At 40.4% G+C, this 20493-nt stretch overlaps 2 protein-coding genes across 2 annotated transcripts; both read left to right on the forward strand.

Annotated features, from left to right (window-relative positions):
* The first annotated feature begins 8285 nt into the window (after positions 1–8285).
* On the forward strand, positions 8286–12451 carry rundc1 (RUN domain containing 1). Its single transcript, XM_081367488.1, has 6 exons — positions 8286–8434; positions 8544–8958; positions 10157–10315; positions 10413–10611; positions 11219–11314; positions 11402–12451. The coding sequence occupies exons 2-6, from the start codon at positions 8578–8580 to the stop codon at positions 12271–12273; spliced, it is 1707 nt and encodes a 568-aa protein (XP_081223614.1). The 5' UTR covers positions 8286–8434; positions 8544–8577; the 3' UTR covers positions 12274–12451.
* Positions 12452–14653: 2202 nt separating this feature from the next.
* On the forward strand, positions 14654–19399 carry rpl27 (ribosomal protein L27). Its single transcript, XM_081364723.1, has 5 exons — positions 14654–14854; positions 15441–15523; positions 15654–15823; positions 18291–18401; positions 19308–19399. Exons 2-5 carry the CDS (start codon positions 15443–15445, stop codon positions 19354–19356), a joined length of 411 nt encoding a protein of 136 aa, XP_081220849.1. The 5' UTR covers positions 14654–14854; positions 15441–15442; the 3' UTR covers positions 19357–19399.
* Positions 19400–20493: the final 1094 nt, after the last annotated feature.

Genomic DNA, 20493 nt, shown 5'->3' on the forward strand with positions numbered 1-20493 from the left:
ATAAATTTTATTTAAGATTTCTTATGAATTTTATATCAAAATATAGTATAAATACATATAAGTAGACAAATGCCCAGTCAATTAACATGGTAACTGTTGTAACCTTCATTCTCTGATTGAAGAACGAGACGTTGTGTCGATGTGATGACTCTAAGGGGTCGTACTTGGGAGCCCCAAACACCTGATACCTCAGAAAAGGCAAATGCCAATTGGTGAGTGGAATTTGCATGCCACCCCGCTGTACATGTGGGTATAAAAGGTGTCTTGCATCCACTCATTCAGGTTTGTGCTGAGGAGCCAAGACTGCAGGGATTTCCTGCAGGGGTTCAAGCTGTGTAAAGAGTAAGAGAAAAGAGGAGGTAAAGAGAGAGAGCCCAAAGAAAGGGACCCAGAGAATAAGAACAGAGCCAGAGCATCAAGGAGACAGAGCCACAGTTACAATCTTCTTTTATAATTTCCCTGACCATGTGACTAAACCCCAAATGTGAGACATTCAAGCTAACCAATCAGATAATTACAACTTCCCTCACCGTACTAAAGGTGTGACAATTCATAGACCCCCAAAGTACACACATCTTGGCCTACAGGCCTTGATCGCTATCAGCCCCCCTGTGCCTTTGGGAACTCCAAATGGTCCTTGTGGTAGAAAGAGGGGGTGGAAAACAGTAAAGCAAATGTCTTTTGTTGTCAAATATCTTGGATTATTTTCAATCCTACAACAATTCAGCCATTTCAGCGGGCAGTGTTGTGGCAGAAGGGACACGATGCCATCAGGGAACAGAGGTTACAATAGCAACCAAGACATTCCCTATTCTGTCAGTCACTTCCGCATTGTGTTGATGTGATGACACTAGGGGTCCCTGGGGAAAACGCCACAACCAGCTGAACCACGCTACGAGGTTTGGCGGTGCTGATGTTGGCAAGCTGCTGGCTATGTACTTGGCTATGTCGTAATCTTTCCAATGCACCAGGTAAGCCGTGTAGTCCTTCATACCACGTGGGGACAGAAAGGACAGTACTTGCAATGGAATAGGTCACTTCAGGCATTTCTTGACCTTACAGTTGTGCGGACCTTTAGTTTGTGCTGGGGAAAGTGTTCTTTTTCCTATGCAGAAAAAAGGACACTCCCGAGACCACATCCTACCCATTGGGAGGTTAGATTGTGGAGAATACATCACATGGACTTTCTCACTAGGAAGTACCACACATGGAAAAAAGTCCCTGTGGAACTGTAGGTCCTACTAAAAGAGGGAGGAGCACTACAGACACAGTGGCTGGTGGCGGGGCAAAGCTCTGCCCAGGGAAAACACAGGGCATGATTTTTATAAAATGTTACTGTAACGAATGTATGTTGTCCAGGGAAAAAAAGAGGCGGGAACCAGTGAACGTGTCACACACTTTAATTATAAAACAAACACAAAACGAAAGTAAAAGCAGCAGCCCCTCATGGACAACTGCCGCACACACATAAACAAAACATCAATAGCCCCTGGTCCTCTCTCAGGGGTCGATGCTCTTCCTGTTATGCTTCTGTAGGTTCCTCAGTGAGAAATACAACGAGGCTGGTGCAGCGCGCAGGTGACGCTCATTATCAATCACGCCAACAGCTGCTCCCTTCTCACACGGCTCTCGGCCTCGCCCTGCTTGCCACAGTTACGTAGAAACCATCCTACATTTGATGTTACGATCATTTCTAACATGTGCATATGTGTGATTCAGAGAACTGTGCGTACGCCTATCTTCCAGATGTAAAATTTATAAAATCGCAAATGATCTTAATATCTGTGCAGCTGAATGTTTTAAGATCTCCGCCTTGTAAACACAGCCTTAATGTCATTAACATATAAAAGAGCACCAGTCAACATCCTAATGCTTTACTTTATAATGGCGAGCGAGCGGCAAGAATTGCTTAGATTTCCAAATACCTGCAGACTCTCTGCCACAAGGAAAAGTGCATACGTCTGCTTTGACGTGGCACTAAGCACTTTTCCACGTCAAAGACCGTTTTTTCTAAATATGAACGTTGGCATGGATGTTAATGTACGCACACTCTAAGATCAAATCTGTGCACACTCACGATTTATAAATGTGGCCCAGGGGTTTAGTGACAGGGAAACCATCGCCGAACAGTGCAAAATATATCATAAGGGATTACTGTCAGGGAATCAGCACATATGGAGCACTTAGCCCAAATACATGGGCTCACCTAAAAAAGGGCATACCATGAGTAATTGGGCCTGGTATTTCCTCCACCGAACTTGGCCACCAATGTGTGCTGAAGATTAGAAACATGCACAGGTTTCGCCAGATACTCACTCAACATGCACAGGTACTCACCCCCTACTGCTTCTCAAAATAAGTACACTCAGGTGGGATCATTAAGGCACTGATGTTTTTAGGAACACTGTATCACAAGTGGCTAACAGCACTCTGTTAACAAAGAGGAGCACAGCAATCATAATCTATAGTGCTACATGTTCACCAGCTAACACACAGTACAACAACAAGTGCAGTCAAAGAGGCAGAGAGCTCCATCCAGAGGAATTCCGGGGAATTTATAGTCCAGGCCTCTTCTCTGGTCCAACCACCAATAGCTTCTCATTATGTCCATGACCAATCCTAAAAGAGGAGAAGACAACAGCAGAAACCACAACAAAATGTATCTGCATTACGTCACAAACGTAACACAGGGAACTCACATGGACAAAAAAGCGCATGTTATCACCTCAGGGATAAAGGCGCATCTGAAGCTCTCAGTGCGGTCCAAGTAAACACGCAGGGCATGTATCAGACACAGCAATGATATGGCTGGGTCTGCCTCGTCACAAGGGAGTGCTTGCAAGTTCACCACCTGATCCCTAAAATAGAGTAGTTGGAACTTTTGGCATGAGCCCGGCCAGGGTCTCAAGATCACGCGAGAGCATGCCGGGCCGAACTCCAGACCTATGCTTTGGATGGAAGTCTCAAATGATTCCTCCAGGGAGTGACGTTTGCAGTGCACTGGGGCAGACTGCGGCTGCAAGCGGCGTTCCGAGCCCAGGAACCACTCATCTAACCGCAAAAGAGCCAGATTGGCTCCATTGACAAAAGAGCCAGCTTTGATTTTTAACTGAAATGAAAGCGAGGCTGTGAGGGATAGACATGCATACAGTATTTAATGTGATTTTGTATTGTTCTGCTGACAAAACACTGCAAAAATATCTTTCCAAGAAATTTCAGTAGACAAAAAAAGAAAAAAAAAAGCTGTGGAAAACTATAAATGATCTAGGAGCGTTATACAGCTTTTTACAGCTGATGCCATTGAAAACACGGCAAGTCTATCCTGGTCATACCTGTCATGGCGCTGCTCTGAATAAGGTCCATGAGTGCATGTAGCCTACCATCAACAAACACTGCTTCAGCATGCGGGCACAGGCTGGACAGGCCAAACAACTGACACAGCAATCGTGGCGTCTGATGGAGACAGACAGGTGTCGACAGCTCCCAGAAATACATGGGCGAAAATGCGTATCAGAGGTGTTTTATTACAGTCTATGATCAGAGGTGTTGCATGGGGCTCCCAAGTCAAGTGCGACCCCTAGTGTCATCACATCGACAACAACGAAGTGACTGACAAATAGGGAACTTTTTTCTATTTCAACAAGATTTTAATATTATGTGCTGTGACTGATCACAGTTTTTCCATAGCCTAATTTATTTAATTTGAATGCAGATCACTTTTGAGAACAAATACTCCTTCTTTCCTGTATTAGCCTATGTCATAAGTACTGCTTGTACAACAATACTTAAAAGAAAGAAAGTCACACCTAGTGGTCAACCAGAAAGCAGCAGGACACCCAACTGACAAAGAAACCTTTAACGGTTGGGGGGTCATGTCATCAATGCATTACAAGCATGTCATCTATGCATTACACACCCCATTGCCAAATCATAGAAAAATTCAGTTTAGACAGTTGTATTCATCTTAACAATACACAATAAATCAATATACAGAAAAACAGATTTCTAAAATAAGGGATAGGCCACAAATCTGTGAGTACAGTTTGCAAAACTCAACAGGTGATGTTGTGTAATATTCAGTTACTGTAAGAAACTGTTCCAGCGGGTGGAGTTTACTGGTACTGAATATTACACATCACCTGTGTATAGCCTACTCCATTAACTGGAACAGGTTTTCACTGGAACTGAATATTAAATCCAAGTATTGTTGTTGTGTAACCTGAATATCAGCAAAACAACTATTGCGAAAGAACGATTTACAAAACAATGATTGCGAAAGTGTTGCACTGATTATGAATTTGTTCAGTTAACTTGTTAATTTTACATTCTATTTTGGCTTTCTCGTGTGCGTCCCTTTCGAGCCACGGGGCGAAACGGGTGCGGATTGAAAAAACGATTGGTCACAGACACAACTCACATTTTCTTGCGTGTAACTGTAGTTTTTAAAGGAATACTCCACCGTCTTTTCATATTAAACTATGTTATTCCCTTAACTAAGACGAGTTGATACATACCTCTGTCGTCTCAGTGCGTGCACTCAATCGCTCTGGCGCGCGGCGAAACTTTGTTCACTCAGTTCATTCAATACGGGCCAAGCAGAGAAGCTACCAAACACCTCCACGGTTTCCCTATTTAAACACAGTTACTCGCGTAGTGTAACTCGACCTAGGACGGTGACACAAAACAAAACGTTGCGCTTTTCTAAGCGTGTAAAATGGATAACTATATTGTATGGCGGAATACCATAGCAAGTGCTTGTAAGCACTTCGTCTTGGCGGAGTAATATCTTCACCAGAGGGAGCGGGGGCCGGTGAGAGGATTTTTCACGAGTGAAGATATTACTCCGCCAAGTCGAAGTGCTCATAAGCACTTGCTATGGTATTCCGCCATACAATATAGTTATCCATTTTACACGCTTAGAAAAGCGCAACGTTTTGTTTTGTTTCACCGTCCTAGGTCGAGTTACACCACGCGAGTAACTGTGTTTAAATAGGGAAACCGTGGAGGTGTTTGGTAGCTTCTCTGCTTGGCCCGTATTGAATGAACTGAGTGAACAAAGTTTCGCCGCGCGCCAGAGCGATTGAGTGCACGCACTGAGACGAGAGAGGTATGTATCAACTCATCTTAGTTAAGGGAATAACATAGTTTAATATGAAAAGACGGTGGAGTATTCCTTTAAGTGTGCTGTTGGTATTTACTATGGATTTGTGAGTACGATTGTAACATGATTCTTCTCTGCCAGAGTGAACTTATTAAACAGATTATTTAGACTTCAAAATGAATCACAGACATTACAATAGCTAATTGTGTCACGGCAGGTCAAAAAGTGAAGCGAGGATTCAAGTGCAGATAAGAATATTTTATTAAATAAATAAACAAAACAAAACAAAACTACAAACAAAAAAAACGCCCCATGGGGGAAACCGAGACAGGCATCAGTCATGAACATAACACGAGGGAAACATAGACAATGAACCAGCACAGGACTGCAAACACAGGGAGACTAAATAGGAAGCAAACAAAAGAAGGTAACGAACAAGGCAGGTGGGGCAAATTAATCAATAATCAGGTAACAAGATGGAAGGGGCCAGACAACTGACAAGAAAGCACCTGGCACAAGGAATACAAGACAAGCCATGTGCTCACAACAAACCAGACTAACCAAACCAGATATAAACCAAACAGAGGTGACAGAACCCTGACAAATTGTACACTGCATATATTTAAAAATGTTAAAAAATGGGCTTTTAACACAGTCATGCATTTTAACGCTTTCTGAAAGAAATGCTCAAATAATCAAGTGAATTTCATTACAGGGCCTTCTGGGGTTTAATGCTGCGGGTTAAAAAAAAACATCAAAAAGCCTGAATATATGTCTCATAGCATATGCAAGGCTTCTTAAACAAGGCTCTTGGACTATGAGGGCTCCCTGGAAACCTCTGTATACTGTTGGGCTCTATGTGAATATGAAGGCCCCAAAACCTCTTATAGAAATATTGTCCCATGGGTTTATTTATTTGAACCACTCTTTGAGCTTCTTTCTTTATGTGAAAGAAACATAACTGTTTTCTATAAGTTGAAGACTAAATTTTAAAACATTGCCTAAATCCTAAATGATCCAACAAAATGGGTCTAGAGAGAGCAATGGATTATGTTTTAGTGCGCTCATGATTTAAAATAAAAAAATTGTGATCCGAGCCACTCTGAAAACACTGGACCTTGAGCTGATAATGTGAGCAAAGTCTGCACTTTATACATGTTTAATTTAATTGTAGCATTTTGCAATTTGATAAGGACACTATAACATATTGCGCTTTCCTTGGAGATAATTGGCCCCAGGGCCTTTGCAAGTCATAACATGTCCATAGACAGTAAAAGAAATGGACACAGCGACCCCATTGGATTCAAAAGTGAAGTCAATTAGAAGCACTCACTTCCTGATGGCTGAGCGTACTGCGCAGACTCAAACTGAGCTTGACGACGTAGATGTGACTTGAGCAACCTGTCTGTCTTCTAGTAGCTGTGCCAAGAGAAATCTGAATCATTCCCTTCCGAAACTTGTAGAGACGGAGAGTGTGAGTAGGAGGTGTCCATGAGCTAGGAGCAGGAGCAACTTTTGCTAAGTATTCTGATTAAGTATTTTGTCATTTTGCCTCCACGTCCCCCCGATTGCCCGCGAGCTTCTCCTCCTGTCCATATGTATCTACTGTGCGACACAGAGTCGTGTGGTTATGACGCAATCGTTAGCCTATTTTTACAAAAACTGCTTCTACGGGGCCCTAACGTAAGATACAAGGTAATGAAGACTTTTATATATTTTTGTGTTTCTTTAGAAATAAATAATGGACAAATGGAGTCTTTAAACGCCTTAGATGTAAAGTTATTCGCTGTCAAAGTGACGCCAAAATGAATGGGAGTCAGTGGATTGCTAACAACAGCAGGTGAGGGTCTGCTAATCAATGGCGGCACCCAGGGAAGCTTCAGTTTCCGGCTGATGTACTTATAATACTTTAATTAAATTTATAATACTTATTCATGTTTCTTTTTTATTTATTTTTATCGATTGCAAAAAATTAACTAGATTAATCAAAAATTTTTCTGTGATTAATCACGATGAATCGCCATTAAAAAAAACTAATGTTTTTAATATATTTTATAATGTAATAATTTCACAGTTAATCTCCAAATTAATGTAGAAACAACATAAAGGCAGTAGGCTATATTTTAAATATTGGTCTAAAATGTAGGAAATATACAGAAATTGAATAAAGTTATCAAACAGTTTGCACTGCATAAATGTTAAATTATATATAGATTAATCCTTATCAAAGTTACAGAAGTTCTTTAGTCAAGAGCAGTGAGTGTTTTTCTCTGTTCCCTTTGTTCTTTGATTAACTTTACTGACATAAAGCTTCATTGGCTGCTGTCCCTTTAAAACCTGCAGCCGCTGCTGACCAAGATGCGGATGTCACACGCGCCTCATTCTCTCACAACTATTTACCTTCATTTAAGACTTTATTTAACTCATTTAAGACTGCTCAGTCTGCTCTTATGAGGATACTCGTCAAAACGGACATTTTGGCATAATTGCGTGTGTTAGTGTTCGGTCAACTTCAAGCCGAAAGAGAACTCGATTGTGGCGCTCAATTTGTCTTGACTTGAATGGTTTAAAAGCATTTGCAAGAATAAGAGCGTATCATATAATGTAACGCCAGCCAAAGGTTGACAAAAAAACGGATGCTGCGTTAAATATTTACCACTGAGTCTTCTCCCATTTCTACCAGTGACGCTTATTCACATAGACATCATGCTTATTCAACTTCCCGCGTCTACTACCTGCGCAGATATCGACTGCGCAACTGGGTTATAGGTTGCCAGGTTGAGCTCACAAATGGCTTGAACTTTGTATGATGAATTGATTGCGCGAGTAGGATGGGTTTCATACAAGATCTGGCAACTGTACAACCTTGGAATAATATATTGATGTGATTATTCATATAACGACGTTTGTTTGGGCCATACAAATTATGGGAGTTTCACGGGAGAAATAACAAAACGGGAGATGGGTGTGAAAACGGGAGTGTTGACATTATGGTCGGTATAGTCCCATGTAATAAAAATCTCTGCTGGGGCAGAAAAATCATAGGGTGTGTTTGGCACCCAGTCCAATCCACTGACACGTAGGGCGTTGCATTAAAACAAACAGAGAGAGAATTGAAGGAAGAGTAAATATGGACAGAAACGCTCAACAAACTGATTTAACTGTGCGTTTCGCAGACGTCATTACGCACTGACGTAAACATCCTGCCCACACATTCGTTGATACATAGAACATATGGATAGAACGGCACGTCTGTTGGAACGCTGGTGCTTTGGTTCCATATTACAGCGAGATCTAAGTTCTTTTGATTACGTTGCAATGTTTTCTGTGGACGTAAGTATTACACCGCGCTGCACCTGCTGAAGGAGCAGTTGCGTATATTCTGAATTCACATTAAAAACTGCGCATCAATTAAGTTGATCGAAGTTGTTTTGTGTAAAAGGGCAGCCAGGCTGTCTACTTCAACTGTCAAACAGATGTCGACGGAGGATCTGTCCACTTCCGACAGCGAAGCTGCCTTCGCGGGAGCCGGGGAGCGCTGGGCGCCCGTGGGAGCCGTGGCCAGCCCGGAGGATGAGCAGTGGAAGAGGAACACGCAGGCTGGTTCCGTGTTGTCCAGCGATGCAGACATGGTAGTCAGGCTGCGGAAGCTAGAGGATGAGCAGGAGCAGCTGAATTCATCGCTCCTCGCGTTAACATCTCACTTCGCTCAAGTGCAGTTTCGACTGAAACAGATCGTCCACGCGCAGGGCGACGAGAAAGAGCGGATGCTGCTGGAGCTGGAGGACTTTGCTTTCAAAGGATGCCCTCATGTCATCGGGTGCAGAGCACAGGATGCTCAGATGCTGGAAAACTCTGTGAGTTTCATTGTTTACTGTCGTAGTGGATCTGATCTCTATCATGCAGGGGAAAACACACACATTAAATCAGCCTGAGATAGTTAGCTGGTCTCTCAGTGGGGTCAGACTAGTCTTTTGAAAGGGGCGAGTGTCTGGTCAGGCGATCCATAGCCTTTGGGCAGAAGGACCAGCTGGATATCCAGCTAAAGCTTGGCTAGGCTGCGAGTCCAGCTAGTCTTGCTGAAGACCTGTTGTTTTGGGGATATAAACCAACTTGGCCAAGCTGGAAGCAGCTAAGTTCAGCATTATTATTTATTTATTTACTCTGTTTTTCTCTGTACTTTTCCATGGACCCCAGTTTGAAAACCCCTAATATACAGTGTCATCAGTTTTTTTTTTCTTCAATAGGCCTACTTCAGTTCTCCTCAGTAGCTCCTAACAATATTCACCTGTGATACACGTACAAACAACAAGACAAACCCCCACCCACACATAATCAGCCTATACAAAGTACCTGTGCTTGCCCTCGGGAATCAGCATTCAATTTGTCTGCATCTCTTTTGTTAAAAAAAATGGTCCTTTGTGCCATTCAGAACCTTATCAACACATCCTTTAAAATAATCGGCGCAGTATTGTGATAAAAATTACAATAAACACTGCACAAGGAACATTTGAAAGTCCCTGTATTTCTTCCTTTTCCTTCTCATATGCTGGAGTATCTTGTTACTGCCATTAAAATGTCTTCCTTTCTCCTTATTTCCTCCTGTGCAACACTTTGCTTGCAGGATGAATTGGTGAGTACTATAGCATGAGCATGACCCTTGTGTGGTCTTTTCTTCACAACTTAGTGTTTATTTTAAGTATTTCTAATATGAAACAATTCATACTTGGTATGGTTTTGTTCTCTCTTTTTCTTTTTTGTATTAATCAATAACATTTTGTACCTTAGAGCCTATTAAATGTAGACATTTACAGGATTATGGTTAAACTAAAGCCACGTTGTGTGTATAGCTATGTATAGTTATGGCTATTCTGAATTGCATTGCATGTCGGGATAAGCAAAGCTAAGCCAGATGAAGCAAACCAATAAAAGCTCATTATCCTTCTACGGAGCAAATGCAAAAATCTTCAGCTAGCTACAATGTAAACATTGTGGTTATTTTAAAGTTGACTTTAGGTTTTTTTTAAGTTGTGTTTTTGCTTTTATAATCTGCAGAGTGAAAGGGAGAAGAGGGAGCGCTTGGAAGCTCAGAGAAAGAAGCAGAAGGAACTGATTTTCCAATTGAAGACCCAACTCGACGACCTGGAACGCTTCGCCTACCAAGAGGGCAGCTATGACTCACTGCCTCAGTCTGTCGTCATGGAGAGGCAGAGGGTATGACTATAAAACTGACTTGACTAAAAATGACTTGAAGATGTGAGTAATTACCCTTAAACATTTTATTTAGCGTCTGTTCACTTTAACACTGTAGGTGATCATTGATGAGCTAATAAAGAAGCTGGATGTGAATCTGAATGAAGACATTGGGAACCTCACACCAGAGGAGCTCCGACAGAGAGTGGACTCTGCCATAGCTCAGATAGTCAACCCAGCTCGAGTCAAAGAACAGCTGGTCGAGCAGCTCAAGACCCAAATCAGAGACCTGGAGATGTTCATTAACTTCATACAGGGTGAGGACGTCTGCTTTGGGCTAATGATGTGATGCTTATTTTTCTCTTAATTTATTCAAAAATACTTTCAAATGTAATTTTTTAGACTGTATGTAGTGACCTAAATATACTCCTTCTTTGATAAGCATGTTTTTTTTGGGGGGGAGGAAGTAGAGTAAACAATTATAAAACTGACCTGATATCGTTTAGAGAATATCCTTTAAAAGAACCGTAAGAACTTTTTTTGCATATTTTATTATTTTTTCTAAAAAGAAGCTGCTTCAATGCTTATTAATATTTGAAATGACGTTTGTCTGCTAAATCAAAGTCATGTGGTGCGACCAACATGCAGCATTTATTTGAAATAGAAATCTTTCGTAATATTATATCTTTGTAATTATATCTTTGCTAAATAAAAGTATTAGTATGATTAAAAAAATATTAATTACAAAAAAAAAATCTTACTAACCCTAAACTTTTGAATGGTAGTGTATCTTATTGACTCTTATGCCACTATCTGCAGTTTCCTGTGCATAAATTCTGACCTTTGTTACCTTTGAGTTTGATGTGCCTATGTAGAGTAAAATATATACATTTAGGTTCACTGTCCTGATCATGCTCCTCGCAGATGAAGTGGGGAACCCTCTGTTAAATGATGGTGTGAAGAGCCAGCAGGCCCAAGCAGCCGGACCAAACACTGGAGCCACTGGAGGGATGAAGCGAGGTAATTATACTTCACTTTATGATACCATTTTATTAGATTTTAAAGCTAAGGCGTGTAACTTTAAATTCTTTTTTTCCCCGTCCAAAGTGGATCCCGAAAAAGCCCAGAGGATACGGGAAACCGGGCTTCAGCTCATCCAGAAAGCCTTAGCGGTTCTGCAGATCTTTGCTCTGAGCCAGTTCGGATGCACTGCAGGCCACGTGCCCCAGAACATGTGGTCTCAGGGTGCCGAAGCTCAAGATTACGGCCCCTTGCTGCAGAAACTCGAAGGAGCCGTGGAGTGTGTGCGTCTGCAAGCCTGCCGCCAGCAGCCCAGCCCTCAGGAGGAACATGTGGTCAGCCACTCCGCCTGCCTGTCGCTGGAAGGACCTCGGGACAAACTCACCGCTTTGGTGCGTAAAGAGCTAGCCTTTGCGCTCCGGGACCTGCTGGCCCACGGATTATATGCTCCTTCTCAGGGCATGAGCCTGGTCCTTGCCCCCATTTCCTGCCTGCTGCCCTTCAGCTCTTCTCCTCAGTCCCTGCATCCTTGGGAACTTTTCGTCAAGTACTATCATTCCAAAAACGGCCAGGCGTTCGTGGAATCACCTGCCCGACAGCTCTCGCAATCCTTCAGTTTGCCCGTAGGGGGCGGTCCTGTGACGGTCACACCCAAGCAGTCTCTGTTATGGGCCATCCATACAGTTCTTAAAGAGCACGGACGATTCAAACGTAGCGCAGACTCTGAGTTTAAGGCCTTGGTGTGCATGGCTCTCAATGAGCAGAGGCTTGTGTCATGGTTTAACCTGCTGTGCAAGTCTGGGACGCTCATACACTCACACTACCAGCCCTGGAGCTACATGGCCCAGACAGGCTTTGAAGGTGCCCTGCGAATACTGGGCCGCCTCAGCCATCTCAAATTCTGCCTTCCTGTAGACTTGGCTGTCAGGCAGCTGAAAAATATCAAAGATGCTTTCTAAGCAAAAATATATTTGGTAATTTTGGGCGAGATTTACCCTCATAATCTTAAAATTACGATAGAAAACATTTTCTGTAATACTGTTTCTCTTTATTCAGAAGTTCAAATCATATTCCCAGAACAACGAGTACACTGGAATTAAAAAATGGAAATAAAGCAACTCGTGCACTTTTTTTGAGACACTGTGTTGCTGTTGGCTTGAATGCCTCCAGTCTCCTCTAAACTGAAGAGGGTGATTATGTAGGCAGGTTTCAATATGCTGCATCGGTCACAACTCAAAGGAAATGTGCTCAGTTTAGTGACCCTGAGCATGTGACTGCCTCCACGTAACCTTTGAGGGGGGGTTTGTTGTGTCTAGCTTTTACCAAAATCAACCACATTACACTAAATAGAAGGATTTATTACTTGAACTCTTTTCAAGGGCCATTGCAAATGTTTGAGATGCACTACTACAGTGTATGTGTGTATGTATGTATGTATATATATATATATATATATATATATATATATATATATATAAAACATACACTACTACATATACTACTTATACACACTAAGTATATATAACATACACTACAAAAATACATACGCACACACGCACACACACACACACACACACACACATATATATATATATATATATATATATATATATATATATTAGTACATACCGATAGTGCAAATTAGTAACTTAATGGTTTAAATAATTTTTTGTTATAAACTTTATGTAGCTGAATGCACTCATTTCCTGATTCCCCATTTTCAATGCTTGTACTACATTACTGTACAGTGCTTCACAGACAAATCATAAGATGTTTTTCTTTTAAAACTGGTTTCCCTTTGCATTATATTGTCATTATTTGTATTTAAAACACTGGGACAGTGCATATAATATCTGTGTTATTGCTGCTCTGTCTTCGTATGGCTTTCTGAGGAAATCATGCATGCAATCAACACACTCAGGTCATTCTGAAAAAACGAAGAGATGCTCATTGGTGTTTGTAAATCACTGGATTCAACTCTCCACAGACTTGCTCATTTCAGCCAGTTGACACTGTAAAACTGATTGTAGAAAACTGAATCTTGTGGTAGTGCTGCTTGTTCGCTGCTATAGGAGGAAGTGCATCAAACAAATGTGCAGAATTTGAAACTGATATGCTGTCTGAATTATTTATGGTCTGTTATTCTATGCCAGTGTTCAGAGGCTCTGCTTGAATACCTGTTTCCATGTCTTGTCAATTCTTCTTTACTGATCTGAAATATTGAATGTACTACAATCATTGAAATTGTATCCTGCTACTGTACACATTCTGATTCTAGATTCCACGTTCTTTAAACCCTCCTAAATCCAGATTTACTGAAACCATCATGCAGTAAGAAGGGACTGTTTGCTACCATTTACTGTAAATTGATTTGGTATTCAAAACCATTTGAATATGGAGGAATGGTTGTGATGCATTTATTAGCCCTGTTTAATTAGTCCTTTTTATTTAATGTAGCCCCCCCCCCCACCTGAATATATGAATGACCTATTTTGTTCTCCATATGTTTGTTTTTTCCCCATCATATCTATTTCAGAAATGATTGCTATCTTTGTACCTGTACTTAGACCTAAATAGCCTTTCAATAATTACAAATCAGTGTCAATTACATTCCCTTTTTTTTTAAATTGTGCCATCATTTTTAGATATAATGATGGTGTCTTTTCAGTGTTTTCATGGATTAAATGCTCTTTGAATCTGGTACAGTCACATTCTCTTCAATTCTGACTTACTTTCTTCTCATAAATCATAATAATAATTAATTAATATAATATAATTTAATAAATGAATGCTTTCCAAAATAGATTTGGTCTACTAATACTAATAGTTTAATTTTATCTCATACATATTTATAACTGATTTCTAAAAGGATGTAAAAACAAACAAACTAATAATAATATTTCCAGGTATTTTTCATATCACCCAGGGTTGGATATTAGAATTGACAATGGCTTTGGCAGTTTCTGAATTTGAATTGGGTAGTAATATGAAGAACTGTGTGTTGGTTGTAAAATCGAGGAATTATAATATGAAGAACTGTGTGTTGGTTGTAAAATCGAGGAATTATAATTAATATAGAATGAAATAAGAAATTTATTCAGTGTATTTTTTAATAATACATTATATTTTCCATTATGAATAACCCACAATAACCACATTATCATAAACGTTTGAGGTATTTCCACAAACATTAGATATAAATATAAAATAATACAATAATTATAATGTTTTGACAATAACATATTATGCATTTAATGAATGCACCATTATGTATTTTTATTCGTGGAATTGAAACAGAATCACCATTGAATTTAATTGCACACATGTGAATTAAAAGGAAGGCATTTCTTATTTTTGCCCACTCCTGAGTACATCGCATATTCAAAACGTTTATGTGCAGCTGTATTTATGCCACATTTACTCTGTTGTTTTACCCAAGTGTGCAAATCGACGGAAATACGTCACTTGCCGCGGGTGTCAAGGGTCACGATCGCGCTTTCTACTTCCTTTCCTGTTGTCGTCGGCCATAGAGCACCATCAGTAAGTTTTATACACGAGAAGTAATCCATGAACATCGACAAAGATATACAACCTATGGGGGTTTCTTTCATGTCACTTAGAGAGAGAATATCCCTGTTGCTTATTTGAAGTGTTTATTGTCTGGATATTACGTAAAGACTTGGAGATGATGGGTTTAATAGTCACTCCGTCTCTGCCTTCTTCCAACATGATAGCATTCCTGGCCGTGCCGAGGCACTAGCGGCAGCATACGTTCATTAAAACTCGTGTGTGATATACAAGTGAATATGTGTAGAAGATTACATTGTTCCATTATAAAATGGTTAATATATTTGTTTAAACTCTGGTTTTAAAATTGCTTTACAATTAGGCTACCAGTTAGCATAGTGCTGTAAGCTGACACATCTAGACTTATAACGTTAAATGTGCGGCCCCGAAGAGACACGTTACATTTATAGCCTCATTTTAACTATGATAACTGTTATGTAGTTATTATGCCCATTACAACAGTTTTGGAGATGTAAGCAGCATGTATTTTGCTACTTGGTGTCTTGTATTCTGGTTTTGCTTTTAGTGCTAATGTTACATTCATACTCATGTTTTTCAGAGATGGGCAAGTTTATGAAACCTGGCAAGGTGGTGATGGTCCTGGCTGGACGTTATGCCGGACGCAAGGCTGTGATTGTCAAGGTACTTCCATTTAACATCCCTCCATCTTCAGGGAAAGATGGCTTCCGGGGATACATTTGTATAGAATCATAACATCTTGATGATTGTTTACATTGACAGTGTTTTGTGCTCTTCTTACTCCTCCTCTCAGAACATTGATGATGGCACCACAGACCGTCCTTACAGCCACGCTCTGGTCGCGGGCATCGACCGTTATCCTCGTAAAGTCACAGCAACCATGGGCAAGAAGAAGGTTGCCAAAAGGTCCAAGATCAAGGCCTTTGTGAAGGTCTTCAACTACAACCACCTCATGCCAACCAGGTATGCACATCCTGTGAGCAGTGTGCAATAGCTCGTACAGGTTCAGAGCAATGCTTGCTCTCATATGAGTCAAGTCTCTTATACTCACCAGGGCTGCATTTATTTGATCAAAAACAGTAATACTGTAATATAATCTAAATTATGCAGATTTTCTGCTCAAGAAACATTTATCAATGTTGGAAAGTCTTGCTGTTTATTTTGAAAACCATGAGTTTTCTTTTTTTTTCAAGATAAAAAAAAAAAAAGTTAGAAAGAACAGTGTTAATTTGAAATATAAGTCTATTTCTTTACGGTCACTTTTTATCAATTCAATGTGCTACTAACCACAAAGTTGAGCGGCAGTCTATATAGATGCAACTTCATGGTGAATGATTGAGATTGAGGTGTATGGTTTTAGTTGCGATTGTCTAGTTGGACTATTTATGATCTTAAGGAGATGATACACAGGGCAACTTTTTGAGCAATGTTGCAGGGCGATCTTGCGGAGCGATTGTTGCTTGGGCACTTTCCCATTGAAAATAGGCAATAAATTTATATCTGGATAATTTAGATCGGTCGTGGGCCCTGTGTCTCATCTGGTTGCCCGTTGACAGCAACATTGCTCAAAAAGTTGCCCTGTGTATCATCTCCTTAAGATCATAAATAGTCCAACTAGACAATCGCAACTAAAACCATACCTTAAGTGCTCCTTGCTGACCGTCACATACGTTGTGCCGCTTTATGGATGGAGCTTATGCAGTTAGCACTAAGTTCACACAACAGGATTTTAAGCCCGATTTGCAAGTCAACGACCTCGCCGACAGGTCGGGCTGTTATCGGGGGCAAATCAGCGGGTGTTCAGCACTCGCCAATCTTTGTGCAAACTACTCAACGACACATCAAAGGGACTCGCTGACGCCAGACAAATGTCTAGCATTTGAAAAATTAGGAGCTCTCGGCCGACTTGACATTTTGTGGTGGCAAGTGTGTACAGCCAATGAGAGAGCAAGGCATGGGTTGAGGTCACCGAAAGAAAAACGGCAGAAGCAACATGCCAAACCATATTTTTTCATTATAAACGTTATTTTACTCCCCTCCAACTCTCTCTGTAGCACAGACAATCCCTGCTGACTGCGTGTGCTTATCCATTCTTTCACCCATATTTTAGTTTAGTTTTGGGGTTTTTCAGAACAGATCATCACGCAAACAGCTTGCAGCGCTAATTTCTTTCCGACGTCCATTTTCAAATAAACCACTCCCGTTTCCCGTCATTTCCCTCTCCACTTCTCGTGCATGTTTTCGTGATAAAACGTGGTTTGGGGACCAGATAGAGTCGCTGGGTGACAGTTGTCAGCTCGTGTAGTTTTTGCCCCCTGTTGCGGATCATTACGTGTCACACTTGTGACTGAACCTCGTAACTTAAGTGGATCCTCAAATGGAAAAACTTCATACAGCAGCTCCACCCACCTCAATCCTGAATGAAGTCCTGCATGCATTTTGGAGACTGTCTTTGCTTGTTTGCAGTGCAAGGCTAAAAAAAAAAAAAAAATGTATTTGAATTAGTACAGCATTTTATTTATTTGAAACGCGATGTGTGTAAAGGCTAATGTTTCATGTATTTGAGGAGTGGAGAAGTGTCGTGGTCTGGTATCTTTCGTCTAGTCATAGCCAACACAGCCTGTGCAAAACTCTTCATCTTTTATAACAAGCTTTTTGCCAAATATTAAACGACTGCAATTAGCTGCAATATCCTTTGTAACCTGTAAGTTGATAACTTGATGCAGTGCACTTAGTGCCTCAGATGTGACTGTTAACAGTGATGTACAGAACGCAAATCTCTCCGACATTTGCTGGTGAAAAACCTTGCAACTCCATTTGAGCTTGATTTTGGGAAAATGTTAATACTATAATGACGCACATGTCTGACTGGCAGTGTCACATTCGTATAGGCTGTACTATTTGAATTCATGATTGGGTGACTGGCAAATTAAAATATTAAACGGAACGATAAAATAACGTTATTAACCGGTTATTGGTAATTTCAAATAAGTGTGTCTGTTCAGGACATTTAAACTTTATTTCGTTTTTGTTTGTTCCTGTTAATTTAGTTCATTTCAGGTTTTTTCTTTTTTTCTTCTTCTTTGAACTGGTTCATAGCCCTGTTACGGGGTTTACATATATTATGAATGTTTTTAAATGTAGGGTTTCATTTGACCACTTTAAACACAGTGTTACAGTTGCAACAAGAATATGAGAGCAAATGAGTGAATTGAAATCACTCTGGCTCTACATGCACACTCAGTTTCCTCTTGAAGCCAAAGTGTTTAAACCAAAACAGGTTTTATATCTTAATTTTTTGTCACAGCATGTTTTGTCTCTGGGTCTTGACTGGCACATTGTTTTTTCCCCCTGTCTAATGAATGCTGACAATAACAAGGCACATTTTAATTGTGTACATTTGTCTAATCAATGCATCACCTCTCCTTAGATACTCTGTTGACATTCCTCTGGACAAAACTGTTGTCAACAAGGATGTTTTCAGGGATCCTGCTCTGAAGCGCAAAGCCAGGAGAGAGGCCAAGGTTAAGTTTGAGGAGAGGTATGTGTTTGTCAACGGATCCATCTGAACTACTTCATTTTACAATTGCAATTAAATTGGATGTTGTTTGATCTTTAATGCTTACATGTTGCATAAAGGATTATAGTGTAGTGCACAGATAATTGGCTTCCTTAATTTTATCCAGAAAAAATACTCTGGCAGAATTTGACTTGTAGTGTTGTGGTCATGTGTTCCAAAGCTAGCCTGGCAAGCCAGAGCTACATCAAGATGTTAGGTCTGGCAACTCACCATAGACACGGCTCAATCCGAGGGGCGGGATAAACGGCTGTCTTTCAAATTCCCTCTGCACGCAATAGGACAGCGCTTCAACCAACCAGAGCGTTCTCCCAACAGCGGAGCTAACGTTAGTTGATAGATTCAACTTTTGCCATATCTGGCCGGCAAAACTACGAACACATCTTCCTTTTTAAGAATGACTTAAGTGCCGTTCTTTGCTCTTTTCTCAAAGAAAAACTTAACTCCAAGTCCTCCAGAGTCGCGTCAAAGCCGATTCGAAAGACCGTTCGCCAGCGGCAGGCGCCATTCTTTGTTTTCAAGTAGCAGGGAACCGTCGCAACTCTGTCGTCATTATATTAAGCCCGCCCCGCCTATTCTATACACGATGTGATTGGCCTGACCCAATTTAGGTTTTTCCAGCTCGAAAGTCAACGGAGAGTTGCTAGACTACCCTGGCTGCAAAATAAATGTTGCTGCCGCTAGGATGCGTCTAGATTTCTAGGCTATTCCAAAGCCTGCTTAACTCTAGCTTCTGTTCAGAATGCTGACTGTAGAAACAGTCTGATCTTGTTGTGCACAAGACGTAATATTCGCTTTGCTACTATCAATATAAGCATGTATTGTCCTACATGTGGTGATAGTGATGGTAATGAATGTTTTCTTTTACAGGTACAAGACAGGCAAGAACAAGTGGTTCTTCCAGAAGCTCCGATTCTAATCTTTCATTGGTTTCACAAATAAATCTGTAAAAATCCCAGAAAGTGTTCCTTGCCTTATTTCTTTTGACTTTGGTTGCTTATCACTATGTATTATTATGAGTCATGCTAACCACTTTCAGAAGAGAATTACACACATTGTCTGAAGTTTATAATCTCATAATCAAGAGAATGAAGCAATATCTTCAAGGTTGTTACTGGTTATGTCTAATTTGACTTTGATGTTAGCATTGTAAGGATGTGTCATCATCCAGCACACAAGATATTTGTGAACAAAATGAAACTGTATAAGTTTAGTTTCCGTATGGACAAAAATAATTAGAGCAATAGAAAGTGCATCACAATTGTGACCATATCCACCTTGTGACATGTCCACATAAATGAGTGGCCTCACCTGTTGATGCTGTGTTTGACAATGAACTGCAGAATCAGACACACTTTAATATCAACTGCGGAGTGAGATCGCACTCTAAAGTCAAGACTTGCTTACAGTTTTATCTGGCTCATTGCATGTTAGTGTGAGGGAAGTGATCTCTTAAGGACTTGAGAGCGAAACCTTTTAATAAACCTCTTGAGGTTGTAAAGCTGAAAGTAAGGCTTTGTGTTTCTATTCTGCATATCTTGCTGGGTTGTAACGGATTTTTGATATTGCAAATGAAATTGAACTTGAATGTAGTTTTGACTGATGATGGTAAAGCTTTATCTCTACATGTACACAAACACGTTTTTTTTTTTTTTACTGCTCTAAACTTTGACAATTTTCTGCAAGTAAAATTAATTTCATGTCAAATTTTCCAGGTCTGAAAACATTTCAAAATTGTTTTTGAATTGCCAGCATATAAAATTATCAAGGATTTTTACCACAGCCTCCCAATTTGGGGACTTTTATAATGTTTGGGGAAACTGCTGAGGAAGCATTTTGTTACCACTTTATTTTAGCCCAGTTCCCGCCGTGTACATACTACTACTTATAGTAATTGCAATAACTGAGTAATAACTAGGCACTAAGCCTGAATCTACCTCTAAACCTAACCTTAACCCATGTATTTACCAGTACTTTCTTAGGTAAAGAACTAAGAAAACTGTAAACTAAAATATAAAAGTGTTAAATAAAGTGCAACCAGCATTTCATATTTCCC

This window comes from Scardinius erythrophthalmus (genome assembly GCF_964197995.2).
Source record: "Scardinius erythrophthalmus genome assembly, chromosome: 1".
Classification (NCBI taxonomy): domain Eukaryota; kingdom Metazoa; phylum Chordata; class Actinopteri; order Cypriniformes; family Leuciscidae; genus Scardinius; species Scardinius erythrophthalmus.